At 32.3% G+C, this 12,625-nt stretch overlaps 1 protein-coding gene across 2 annotated transcripts; it reads right to left on the minus strand.

The window, feature by feature from the left end:
* Positions 1 to 5,745: 5,745 nt before the first annotated feature.
* LOC111398554 (heavy metal-associated isoprenylated plant protein 39-like) lies at positions 5,746 to 12,377 on the minus strand. 2 transcript variants are annotated; one of them, XM_023025514.1, is made up of 3 exons: positions 12,338 to 12,377; positions 6,355 to 6,430; positions 5,746 to 6,248 (listed from the first exon to the last, which is right to left on the minus strand). In XM_023025514.1, the coding sequence occupies exons 1-3, from the start codon at positions 12,344 to 12,346 to the stop codon at positions 5,932 to 5,934; spliced, it is 402 nt and encodes a 133-aa protein (XP_022881282.1). In that variant the 5' UTR covers positions 12,347 to 12,377; the 3' UTR covers positions 5,746 to 5,931. The 2 variants fall into 2 exon arrangements, with proteins under 2 accessions (XP_022881282.1, XP_022881281.1); XM_023025513.1 differs by lacking the exon at positions 12,338 to 12,377 and adding an exon at positions 6,804 to 6,912.
* Between the last annotated feature and the right edge of the window lie 248 nt (positions 12,378 to 12,625).

Raw genomic sequence — 12,625 nt, forward strand, 5'->3', positions numbered from 1 at the left:
GAATAATTGAGACAACAAACATCCATATCATTAGCAGTACATATATACATTTCAATCGTACAAGAACTAGGATTTGTTATAATTTAGATTGTCATCTTATATACAAGAAATTGTTCTCCTACCCATAGTGGATGGGATGAGATTATCCACTTACTAATTTAGCAGGATAGACTTATCACTGTTCTCTTCAAATGTGAGAACCTTACTTAAGGTTCTCTTTAAAGTGGGTAAGATAAGACTTCTTATGGTATGTAAGAGAACATGAATGCTTATATACAATATATAAGTTAGTAGTTTGCCGTATGGATGGATAGTAACTCCCTTACTTTTTTTCCCTATAATTTATTTATGTACCATTAGCTGTTTAGAATAAGAATGACACAGAAATAGAAAAAAATGAATCATAGGATATGGACACACACATATTTTATATATGTATGTGTGATAAAATTCAGACCAGATCTAAGACCACTTTGTTGAAAGCGGAAAAGTTCTTGTACCAATTGTTGGCAAAAATAAGAGATTAAGTCATAGTATGAAGTACTTGATCACAAGAATAAAATAATTTACAGAGAATTGACACTTTATTATAATATAGAGAAAGAATATGAAGATTTTGTGTTTATAATTGGTCTAACTTAAAAATGAAGTTAAACAATTTAACTAAATTGTAGAGAAGAACCAAATATATATAGGGAACAATCTAAACTCTAGAAGTAGAATTATATATGAAATAAAATGCCCAAAAATTTTCTTATCTTGATCTTTTCAAGTCTAATACAAATTCTAACTCTCAATAGAACTCCAAATAAAATTTATCAAATAAATTTTGAATAGGATTCTGAAAGCATTTCGAAGAGTTCCTTTTAATGTGCATTTCAATTAAAAATTTAAATTATTTTCAATACAAAATTCGAGTCATACCTAAAGTCTAACATTATGAATTAGTATAAGCATTCGCTACTACAAGCCAACTTTAATATGTTAGTATATTACGACACATTATAGAATAATCCTAATGTTAACCTTGGATTTCGGTGAATGACGTGGTCTGTAGATTTTGGTTCCATTCATAACCTAAGGTAAGGCTTTTATATATTTGGACAAACCATTAGAAGCACATAACTTTTTTCAATGATGAGGGAAGAGGTCACATGCACTCTGAGGGTTAAGCCAATCACCTTATTCATTTTTTAGTGTGTATGGAAGATGTGAGTCACGAATATGTGTACGGAAATTGTACAGCTAGACATGATCAGGTTCGATTCAGTTATTTGGAACCGAACCAGACTCGAAATTTTCTGGTACTTAGAGCCTGTTTGGTTTGAATTAAATATGATTTTAATCTAAATTAAAGTCAAACAATCAATATTAACCACATTTTTCATGGGTTTTGCCATTTTATAACCACACATTTCAAAAACTTCTATTACAATTTATTAAAAAATCTAATTTTAATTCTCACCAAACACCCTCTTAGTAATTGGAATTATCGTGTCCAAATTTAATTATGAAACCATTCGATTCAGTTCTATTCAATACAAAGTTTCATTAATTTAACTAATGATATATTTAATCTTTTGCTCTTACAAAATAGTGTAGTCTAATCTTATGTATCTTTTTTTTTTAATCTCTTTTTGCTGATTTTTTTCTTATAGATTTGATTGTTAAAATCACAGAAAGAAGAATTTAGCGAACTCCCTATAATTAAGATAGGCGCAGTTGAGCTTTAATTCGAATTCTTTAGAACGGTAGAAACAAGTCTACGATAGAATAATGAATTTTGATAAAATTTAGGTCAATTTGATTAATTTGGGCTTGAATTGAAAATTAAAAATAAGCAAATCATATTTTTAAGTTTGAGCTAAATTAATTAGATAGCAAATTTATTTAGAAAAAAAGAATAATTTGGCTTACTTAAAGTAAATAAATTAAAAAACTATGAAGATTCGACTATTATTTAATTCTTCGATTCTAGATTTATAATCGAGAATCAAACCGACCTCGTTAGCTATCGAGTTATATGCTTGTGCATGTATTTAACTTAAGAAAAATAGCTCGATTTGGTTCGGGCCGGGTCGGGTCAAGTTCGTTCCGTTTCAGTTTGAGAGTTTTGTCTAGGCCTAAAGATTTGGGTTGCAAATAGAAAACAAAACAAAAATGAGCAATAATATTATTGAGAGTGTATAATTTTATTATCTTCAAATAACACTAAATGTGAACTTTTATGGTAAAAACGGTGAAGTGATTATCATTGAATAAAAGAACATGTGATCTCATCTTCAACATTGATGCATATCCTCTTAAGTGCCACTTTTGCAGTCCTAGGTTCAAGGGCATTAAATGATTCTGAAAAGTAACCACCATATAGTCTAGGTCTAATATCTAAAAAGTGAGATGATAAATTAATTGAAAGACGCTTGCTTCAAAGATGTCATATATGTCAGTTAATATAAGATCCTGTACGAAAGATATCTTGGAAGAGACGAAGGAAGAAGATAACTTCTCATATTGAAAGGCTAGTCACTCGAAATTTACTCAGCTGCAAGTCGTGGCACCTCATCTTGATTAAGGAGGGGAGGCCTCTACATGATGCTTCGGCTAAGGTGAGCATCACTTCGACTACTCATGTTCAATACCCTTGGTTATGTCATATAGGATAGTGATGTGAAGTGCAAATTTGAATTGATTTTCTAGCTAATTGTCACGTAGTTGACATTTGGAGTCTCGTCGGATAAGGCATAACAACTAACATAAAAACATATACAAATTCAAATTTTTTTTTCGTTGTCTATAATGTGGTTCAAGATTACGTGTCAGAGCACTACTAAAGTGTTTCAAAAGTGAAGTTATCTTCACATAGGTCTACGTCTAATATATATCACTCGTAGTTAAATGAAGTTTCTATCATTTGAATTAAAATAGAAAATATATCAACAGCATAGAAAAGAATGACCTACATGTGCATTATATAGAAGATGATTGATCTGGGCAGTAGATATCTTATCCATTGATGAGGTTACAAGATGTGATTTTTTTCATCTCACCAATATTTTAGACGCCACTGATAAGATGGCAAGATCATATCTTGCCACATCACTAGTGGGCAAAATATATCAAGTCCACCATGAGTATGAGATTAATCTTGTTATATAGAATATCATCTCCAAGACTTGTATTTCTTTGTCAATCAAACATAACAGCGATGTGATTGATATTGAGCATCGCACTAGCAAAAATCTTTTTCACCTACCTCAAAGTTTTTTTCTGAATATTTCAAAGGTTCCGTCTAGAATCTATATAAAGCCAAAGGACTATTGTTGGGTTACGAGGGGTTCTCTTTTCATCCCTACCAAGTGGCTCTCCATGGGACCCACCTATATAAAAAACTACAAAAAACCCCCCACGCACCGCTTGTACCTGTACGTGAAGCACCTCTCAATCCAAAGACTTGGTACCTGGCAATCATTTTCATTGGTACCATCAATCCAATCCAGTCCAATTATTTACTTCAGTCCCTGTTTCAATCGTTTTTTTTTTTTTTTAGTTTTGTAACAAGTAATTTTTCAAATGTGATTTTAAAAATAGAAAAAAAAAACTTTTTGATCTACGAACAAAATAATTTTATTGAATGAATGTATGATTGAAAATGAATTTGAAAAAATTGAGTTTTAAAGAATGTGACTCGCACATGAACTTGTTCAATGAATAAATTTTCAAGTCCAACTAAGCTATTAAGCCTTTAAATTGTTTAGCTTATTTTAGAATAATCATAAAAAGTTTATTCAAGATTACTCGATTACTTAAAATGATCAAGTACTATAATTCCTATCTGTTATGAAGTGTTATAGAGTTTAATTTTAAGATTTCACTCGAGTTTCACGTTGTAAACTCAAACTTGGCTAAACGTTTTTGAAACGTAAACGGATTCTTTGATATGATTGAATAACATAAGAAGTAAACATTTCACACGTTTCTCTAATCATATTTTCATACATTGAATGAAATATCTACGAGTAATGCCGTGTATTATTTGTCTATATGAGTGGCCCACTTCTCTAATAGAATTTTCAAGGCATCAGAAAAAGAATGAGAGGACTCACTGTCTATGATGATATTAAATACTATTATTAATTCTCTAGACTATGGGATCCACGATCGTGAACGTCAAAAAGCTAATTTAGCCCCGTTTGGTTATGATTTTTCAAGTTAAAAAATTAATTTTTTGATCGTTATTTACTATAGTCAATAGTGATTTTTGACCTTTTCACTCATAGGCGAAATCCACGTTTCAAACTAATGATCAGAAAATCAATTCTTATAATCAGTACCAAACAGGCCCTTATATCTAATCTCATCCAAATTATCTACAATTTACCAAAAAGGGCCTAATATTCGATTTATTACAATGGGGCCAGTGTATCTCAAGAAGTTGAACATTCTCTTAAAAACAAATAAACCAAATTTTACGTTGCTATTGTCGTGGAAATAATGCTGATGGAAAACATTATTAGAATTTTAATATAATTAATTACTTCGCATCGCACCTTTAAAGTCAAAACTCCAAACGAGAGTCAATATGACTTGTATAATATTGACAAACATTCAAATTGAATTACATGAAAGCAAGACACTACTAAATTTTTAGACTTGACTAAACTCTGAAAGATAGAAGACGAGGGGTGGCCCAATCAAAGAGTGTTGAAAGTAGGAGACGGTCACTCGTACATCCATATGACTTGTAACATGTCAAGCATTCAAATTGAGTTATCTTAAAAGCGAAGCATTACTAAATTTCTAGACTCAATTAAACTCTAGGGTAACCCATGCTAGAGGACTTATTCATTGAATTGTTCAAAGATTGAAAATCAATTGTACTGGAAAATGAGTTAACTTAAAAGCGATGCATTACTAAATTTCTAGACTCCATTAAATTCTAGGGTAACCCATGCATAGAGGACTTATTCATTGAATTGTTCAAAGATTGAAAATCAATTGTACTGGAAAATGAGTTAACTTAAAAGCGATGCATTACTAAATTTCTAGACTCCATTAAATTCTAGGGTAACCCATGCATAGAGGACTTATTCATTGAATTGTTCAAAGATTGAAAATCAACTGTACTAGGAATTGACTTCGGATTTTAATAAAGTATATATAAAGGATCAAAAGGAGAAAAAATTAATAAAGAGAGATATAATTAATAAATTAGCTACCTAATTGGTCAGCCAAAAAATATTGGTAGCTAATGAAGGGTGTACTAGTTCTATAATTGTCCCTTCTATTCTCAAAAGAATAAAGTCCTTGATTCGAGTCGATAAACCCTAGTGTCAAGGTAGAACGAAGGTAACTCCAACAAGAAGTTATCGAGTAGGATTAAAAGTTGGGTTCAATATGTCAATATTGAGTAGAATATAAAGGTAACCCGACAACTTGTTTTGAAGAATAGCAGAATGGTAGCACTTTTTGTGGTTGAAACTAGAAAACGACACTATAATGAGCTATCTTCATCTTAGTCAAGGTTTAATTGGTCTCATTTATACCAATGTAATAGTTCTAATTTATACAAAGAAAGTCCAAGTCCTCTATCCATTCGGAAGGCGACCTGAGCTCGAGTCTACTCGCGAGCCAAAAGCCCGAGTCTCAATTCTTGCAGATCCGAATTGAACCTCTAGCTTAGGCTCGTGAGGCAGCTCGTTGCCACCACTGCGAAGAATACATTATTTAATTTAGAATAATAAACGATTTGTCAACTTTCTCCCAAATAGAACAGAAATTTTTTTCAGAAAGACCCAAGATTTATTCATTCTCTATAATACTATATCTTTTATGTAAATAGGGTTCTTGAAAATCAGAAAATTCATCTAAATTCAACGATAAAATTCTTCTATCGTCTCTCCTTCTTCTCCTCTGCAATTCCACATTACATAATCAAATAATAACACAAGAATTTGGATCCTCCTCTGCACTGTAAACATGGTAGTACTGTGTGCAATAAGGATTGTAATTCTTGTAAAGCTTGAGAAGTTCTGCAATTTGTTTTTCTTCATCCTTCTTTTTATCATCACCTTTCTTGGCATCATCCTTCTTTCCTTCTTCTTTTTTCTTTTCAGGTTCTTTTGCTGGACCAACCGTTAGAATTTCTGCGTACCATGATTTTCTCAATTTGCACACAACATGAACTGGATCAACACCTCCAACTACTGTTAATTTCTTCTCCTTCATGTCTATAGCCAGAGATTCGATCCCTATATGAGAACAAATTAGCAGAGACGATTATGATCATTCGACTGACACATTGAATGGGCACTATAACGGACAAAATTTTAACTTTTTCTCGTATTTACTACTGACCTCCAAGGCGAGAAACTGCTTTCATGGCCTTCCGTTTCTCCTTCTCATCATGTACGTCTACTTTTATGACTAGTTTCTGCAGCAAGAAATAAAAAAGGCCACCAAAATGTGAAGAATTTATAATCAGAGAAGAAAAAGCTCAAAACCCAGATTCTGGTTTTTATGAAAATTTTGACCGGATTAAAATTTAAATGGCTCAGTTTTGTCTAATATGGGGTGTGTAACATGAATTAAAGAAAGTTTGTGGGCAATGAGTGATCAAGAAGTTAAACACAGAGCCTCGTAGATCAATATGAAATTGACACTCGACCGGCAAGTCGAATAATCGAAAAGATATGCACATGTAAATTTTCAAGATACGTCACATAGATAATAACTGGTATGTGTAAAACAAGAGCAAGAATAATCAAATAAAAAAATATAAGCAGAGAAAGAGAAGGAAATTTCACCTGTGCCATTTCAGATTGGCTAAGAGGAATTGATTAGAAATTAAAGAGGTTTAAGAAATATAATAAAGAAACTACTTTGAAATGATGGTAGAGATAGAGAACACTTGTATATATATAGAAATAGAATAATGAAAGAAAGTGAGAGGCGGTGGCGTGGGGCGGGGCGGGGCCGGTAGGTGGCTTAGGTTGGGTGGGAGGGGATGGAGTAATGTCTTTGCCTTGGCAAACACGGGAAAGGAAGACCATAAAATTGACTTGCTCAAATTAAGAGTAATCAACAGAGGGAGCTTAGACGTTACATCTAAAGGGCCCCTTTATATGTAGAATTTTATGTAGCCTTGTTGACTGTTTTTATTACACGATATAAAGGGTGATTTCCCCATGATGTGCGTTTGGGGACATGGGGGGTGAAAAGGGAGTGGAGTTTGAGGATTAATAGGCTTGGGTCGATTCAAGAAAATTGTAGTATTTATAAAATATGGAAATTTATTAATTTTTGTCATTATTTAACATGTATGTACATTATTTATTTATGTTTAGAGAGTAAGTCCTACTTATTTAATGCACGTCAATTAAATATTGGAAAATAATACTGAGTTTTAATACTTCGAGAGTTGTTGAAAAATTCATTGAACTCGATCAAATCAGTATAAAGAGGTTTAGAACATTTCGCTCACAAATTTGAACCCGAATTGTCATGTTAGAACATGCTTAATAGTCCCATGTGCAAGTAATGTTCTATACAATCCGTATAGAAAGATGCTACATTTACACTAGAGTATTATACTCTAGTGTACAGCCCCCTCACATGAGAGGGGATCCATGAATTTTTTAATCAATGTGGGTTTCCTCTTATGTGAGAGGGGTGTACACTCTAGTGTACAAGAAGCATTTTTTATCCGTATAATAATATCCGGCTTTAGAAGAAATATCACTAGTTTAATTGGCATCAAACACTAATTCATTGTCTAGTGGAGTTGTATGCATCGGTCATGAATGAAAGAACTTCTTGCTACCTAAACCGGTCATCATCTCTATTAATATGGGCAATTTACACAAATAGATAAAAAAAAAATCAAGGGCCGTATTTAAAATATTGATTTCTTTTAATCGTTTGGCCCCCATTTTTTAGAAATGAAAATGGGGGGAATAATTTTTTTTGAAAAATGAGTGGTTGAAAAGAATGAAAAGTTTTCGATTTACGTGTAATATTATTTTATGAAAGATTGTTGACAACTATGAGTTGGTAGGAATTTACACCGTTTATTTTAAATATATTTTTTAAATCAACAACACAAATCTTGACAATACATGAATTGTCAACGAAGTTGTCAACAAAAATTATACAAATAATTTTATTTCTGAATCATACTATGGATACAACATTGTTCACATCATAGTTCACAGTATGCACACACACAAGGAGTAGGGTTCATGATTAAAATAATTACGGACCCCACTCACAAGAAATGGCTGTAATTGTGCGGTCTTACATGGACTGTACAAACAGCAGTATCCTTTATTTCTAAAGTTACTCCTCAATTCCCAATCCTCCAACTTTTTGATTCTCCTCGACCTGTACTCTTACCGGTGGTACGTTCAGCCTTTATGGGTTAACTGCTGCCGTGTTATTGCAATAATTTTAAAAAGATCTTAGTTTTTTCCTACTAATAAAGAATAGCATCACTCACACGTGTTTCTTGGAATACCACTAAACTGGCCACCCCGCCAATTAAAATGTTCTCCATGTTATAAGAAAATGAAAAAATAAAATGAAGTACTCACCCAAAAAGAAAACGAAATAAGAAAACAACTAAAAAACATAATAGTATTTTGTCCAGAAAAATAAAACATAGAACACGATCTCATTGTCCTAACCCAAAACCAATATGCCAAATTAAGGGTCTAAAAGATGATTATGGGAAAAATTAAGGAATTTATTTATTTGATTATGAGCTTATGCTACAATATGATCGTGCGAAAGATAATAAATCCTTTTTTTTTCTTTTTTTTTTTTGTGACTGAGGAATACGCAGTCGCTACCTTATTAGTGTGCATTGGGTAAACCCTCGGGCTAACGCAATAGCCTGCAAATCATGTCAACCAAGTAAACCGTGTTAGGCAAATTTGGTGCGACATGTTCGACCAATAAATTGTTGATAGCGGGAATTAAACTAGAGACCAAAAACCTCCGCATTCACCTATTCCATCAATTCGGCCACTCCATGAGAGGCTGTTCGAAAGTTAATAATTAATTGTATGGATGGGGAAGCATCTCAGTATCCATATATTTAATTTTAGTTTATAATAATGACTAGAAAATGAAATTAGATAAACTTAAGCCTAAATTATAAGTAGAAAAATGACTCAGCAGGCCTTCCCAATGGGTTTTTATTTAACTTACCCACCTAACATTGGCGAATTAATTAATTAGTGTCGTGCTTAATGGGATATTAAAGTACTATTGCAATTTTTTTTTTAAAAATTTATTTTTATTGGGTCAGTTATAAGAAATTATCGAGAGTAATGATATTTAAATGAGTAATATTATCTATCATCAGTAATGATCATGATATGTCCGATAATAATCATCTAGAGTTCCTAATGATCATTAGATAACGTTACTCAATCTGAATAAAATATGTTGAAAAAGTGACAAGAAGATAAAACTTGACCGTAACAATTCATTAAGAGATTATTTTGAAGAGAATTTTTAAAACATAAATTTTCTACAAACGGTTTTACAATCAAACATTTTACAAAATTCATAAAAAAAAAAAAAAAATTCTTTTACTTCTTAATTACATATTTTTCAAAAAAAATATTTTTCTCTCTAACAAATTTGTCCTAGAAAAGCTCTAAACGTAACAACGAGTTTGAGCAAAATAGTGAAAATTTGGACAGTGTGACAATAATATGACAGAATTTGGATATATGTAACAACAATTTTTGAAGTTTTTATTTTCTTGTCAACAGTCAGATAAGACTGTGGACTATGCAAACAGTGGAAGTAGTACATCTCTAGCTATTAAGTCAGCAAAATAGGCATTTATAGGGAGGGGATTTGTTCAACAATTTCTTAATTTTCTTCCGCTAAACTTGACTCGAACCATCACTAAGGAAAAGTCTAAAGGGCTGTTTGGTCCTAATTAATTTATCACAATAATGAATTTTTGGACCATTGCTCATTATTTGCCTCCCAGCCCACATGATTTTACTCAAAGACCAAGACTTCTTCTTTTCCAACATTTCCCCTTGCCCTTGCCCACTGACTTTCCATCCCAAAACCACTCAGCCGAGATACCATGGGTGAAATTGGAATTTTATGCCTTTTGAATTCAAATCAAAACATAGAATAATGTGTAGGTCTTACATTGATGTGATGGGAAAAATACAATTTTGGGTAAAGATAGGGATCAAAAGGGAGCTAAGCCCTTGTTTGAGCCCCATTCTTTTGGAAAAATTTATTTTTCAACAATATTTTGACATCATGTCAATCACACATTATTCAATAAAATAATATTACACGCAAATTCAAAATTTTTCTTTATTTTTTAATCACACATTTCCATCAATACACTATTCAAAAATTCATTCTTCTCCGAAAAATGGGGCTCAAACAAGCACTAAACCTGTAAATAGACCTTTGGACGTAAATTCTATTAGCCCTCATTTGGGCCCCATTCTTTTCAAATTTTAATAGTTGAAATAGTGTTTTTTTTAAAAATGTGTGGTTGAAAAAGAATAAAAAAATTTTGATTTGTGTGTAATATTATTTTATGTAAGATTGTGTGATTGAAAATAAGAGAGAGAAAAGGAATGAGAATGAGGGTCAAATGGGAGTTTAATAGCACATTCTAGTCTCTCGACATAATCCAGTGATGCAAAAGATAAGAGTGAGGTAGTTTCAGCCTTACTCGCAGCCACAATGTGAATGTTCGATCCCCAAGATATGAAATTGGACTCTTTGTAGGTATCAGTGTACGGACAAACTCTTGTTCCCTAATCTGTTGGAGCACATCTCGCGATTTATCTCCCTCACGATACTTCAGAGATGGGGCGGTGGAGACTCTCAAGGTTGGGGTTTAACCTTTTTTATTTTTTTTATGTTATTAATAACACATTCTTCAAAAAATTAATTTTCGCAAAATTCATTTTTAAAATATCTTTTTCAAATATGGACGATTACCAAAGCAAGATAAGGTGTCACACACCAAAAATGTTCTCTCCATACGACACAACAATAACGTCAACAATATTAAACGTATGATCTATTTTTTGCACTAATGGTATGATCATATGTATGTATTGTTTAACATCCTACTCATAAGTATGCATGTGTATTAGTTGTTAGGACTTGTCAGACTAAGATTGAGAATAACGTTGTCTTGAGGCGTAAAACTTAAGGGGCCAAACTTAAAGTCCACGATACAAGACATTGTGAAGTTATGGCTAAAGAAGTGCCTCATTTGATCTCTTTTCATATTCCAGAACCATCTAGGACAAAGATGCGAGAAAATGTACCTTTTTGCAACGTTCAAAAAAACGTTGTACATTTTTAAATATGGCATTGTTTTCTAGCTTTGGATTAAGTGATTATAATTTACAAAATTTGGATTAAAATAGCCTTAGAAAATAACCTAAATTCCATCCTAAATCCCAATTTGAAAAGTCAACTTATCTATCCTAAAACCTTCAAATTTTTATTTCTGTTTTTATATATTTTTTAATTTCTCAAACTCTCTCTCTCTCTCAGTCAATACCTGCACATTTTCTTCTCTATCCTCCAATCATTGATCATTATTTCCGGACTCATCCACTACACCAGAAATGATCATTTGCAACACATAAAAGACAACATTCGGTGGTTAAATGTTTCTAAAGAGGTCTATTGCAATATTTTAATAAGTGAATGTTATAAATAGTTAATGTAATTGAGTTTTGAGAATATTTTTAAAATAAACGTTGCGAAAGGTACCTTTTGCATCGTTTTCTAAACGTTGCCAAAGGGTAGACTTTTTGAAACATTTAGAAAATGTTGCGAAAAGACTACTTTTTGCAACGTTCAAAAAAAGGTTGCAAAAGATGCCTTTTGCAACGTTTCTTTCGCAACGTTTTCTGAATGTTGCAAAAGGTAGAATTTTTGCACGTTTTCTGACTAGTTTCTGCAGCAAGAAATAAAAAAGGCCATCAAAATGTGAGAAGAAAAGCTCAAAACCCAGATTCTATTATTTTTTTCTTGTTTTTATGAAAATTTTGACCGGATTAAAATTTAAATGGTTCGGTTTTATCTAATATGGGGTGTGTAACATGAATTAAAAGAAAGTTTGTGGGTGATGAGTATTAAGAAGTAAAATGGAGGGCCTCGTATATCAATACGAAATTGACACTCGACAGGCAAATCAAATAATAAAAAAGATATGCACATGTAAATTTTCAAGATGTGTCACATAGATAATAACTAGTGTGTGTAAAACAAGAACACGAATAATCAAAGAAAAAAATATAAGCAGAGAAAGAGAAGGAAATTTCACCTTTGCCATTTCAGATTGGCTAAGAGGAATTGATTAGAAATTCAAGAGGTTTAAGAAATATAATAAAGAAACTACTTTGAAATGATGGTAGATATATAGAACACTTGCATATATATAGAAGTAGAATAATGAAAGAAAGTGAGAGGCGGTGGCGTGGGGCGGGGCGGGGCCGGTAGGTGGCTTAGGTTGGGTGGGAGGGGATGGAGTAATGTCTTTGCCTTGGCAAACACGGGAAAAGAAGACCATAAAATTGACTTGATCAAATTAAGAATAATCAACGTATTCAAA

The sequence above is a fragment of the Olea europaea genome, chromosome 8, assembly GCF_002742605.1.
Source record: "Olea europaea var. sylvestris chromosome 8, O_europaea_v1, whole genome shotgun sequence".
In the NCBI taxonomy this organism is placed as follows: domain Eukaryota; kingdom Viridiplantae; phylum Streptophyta; class Magnoliopsida; order Lamiales; family Oleaceae; genus Olea; species Olea europaea.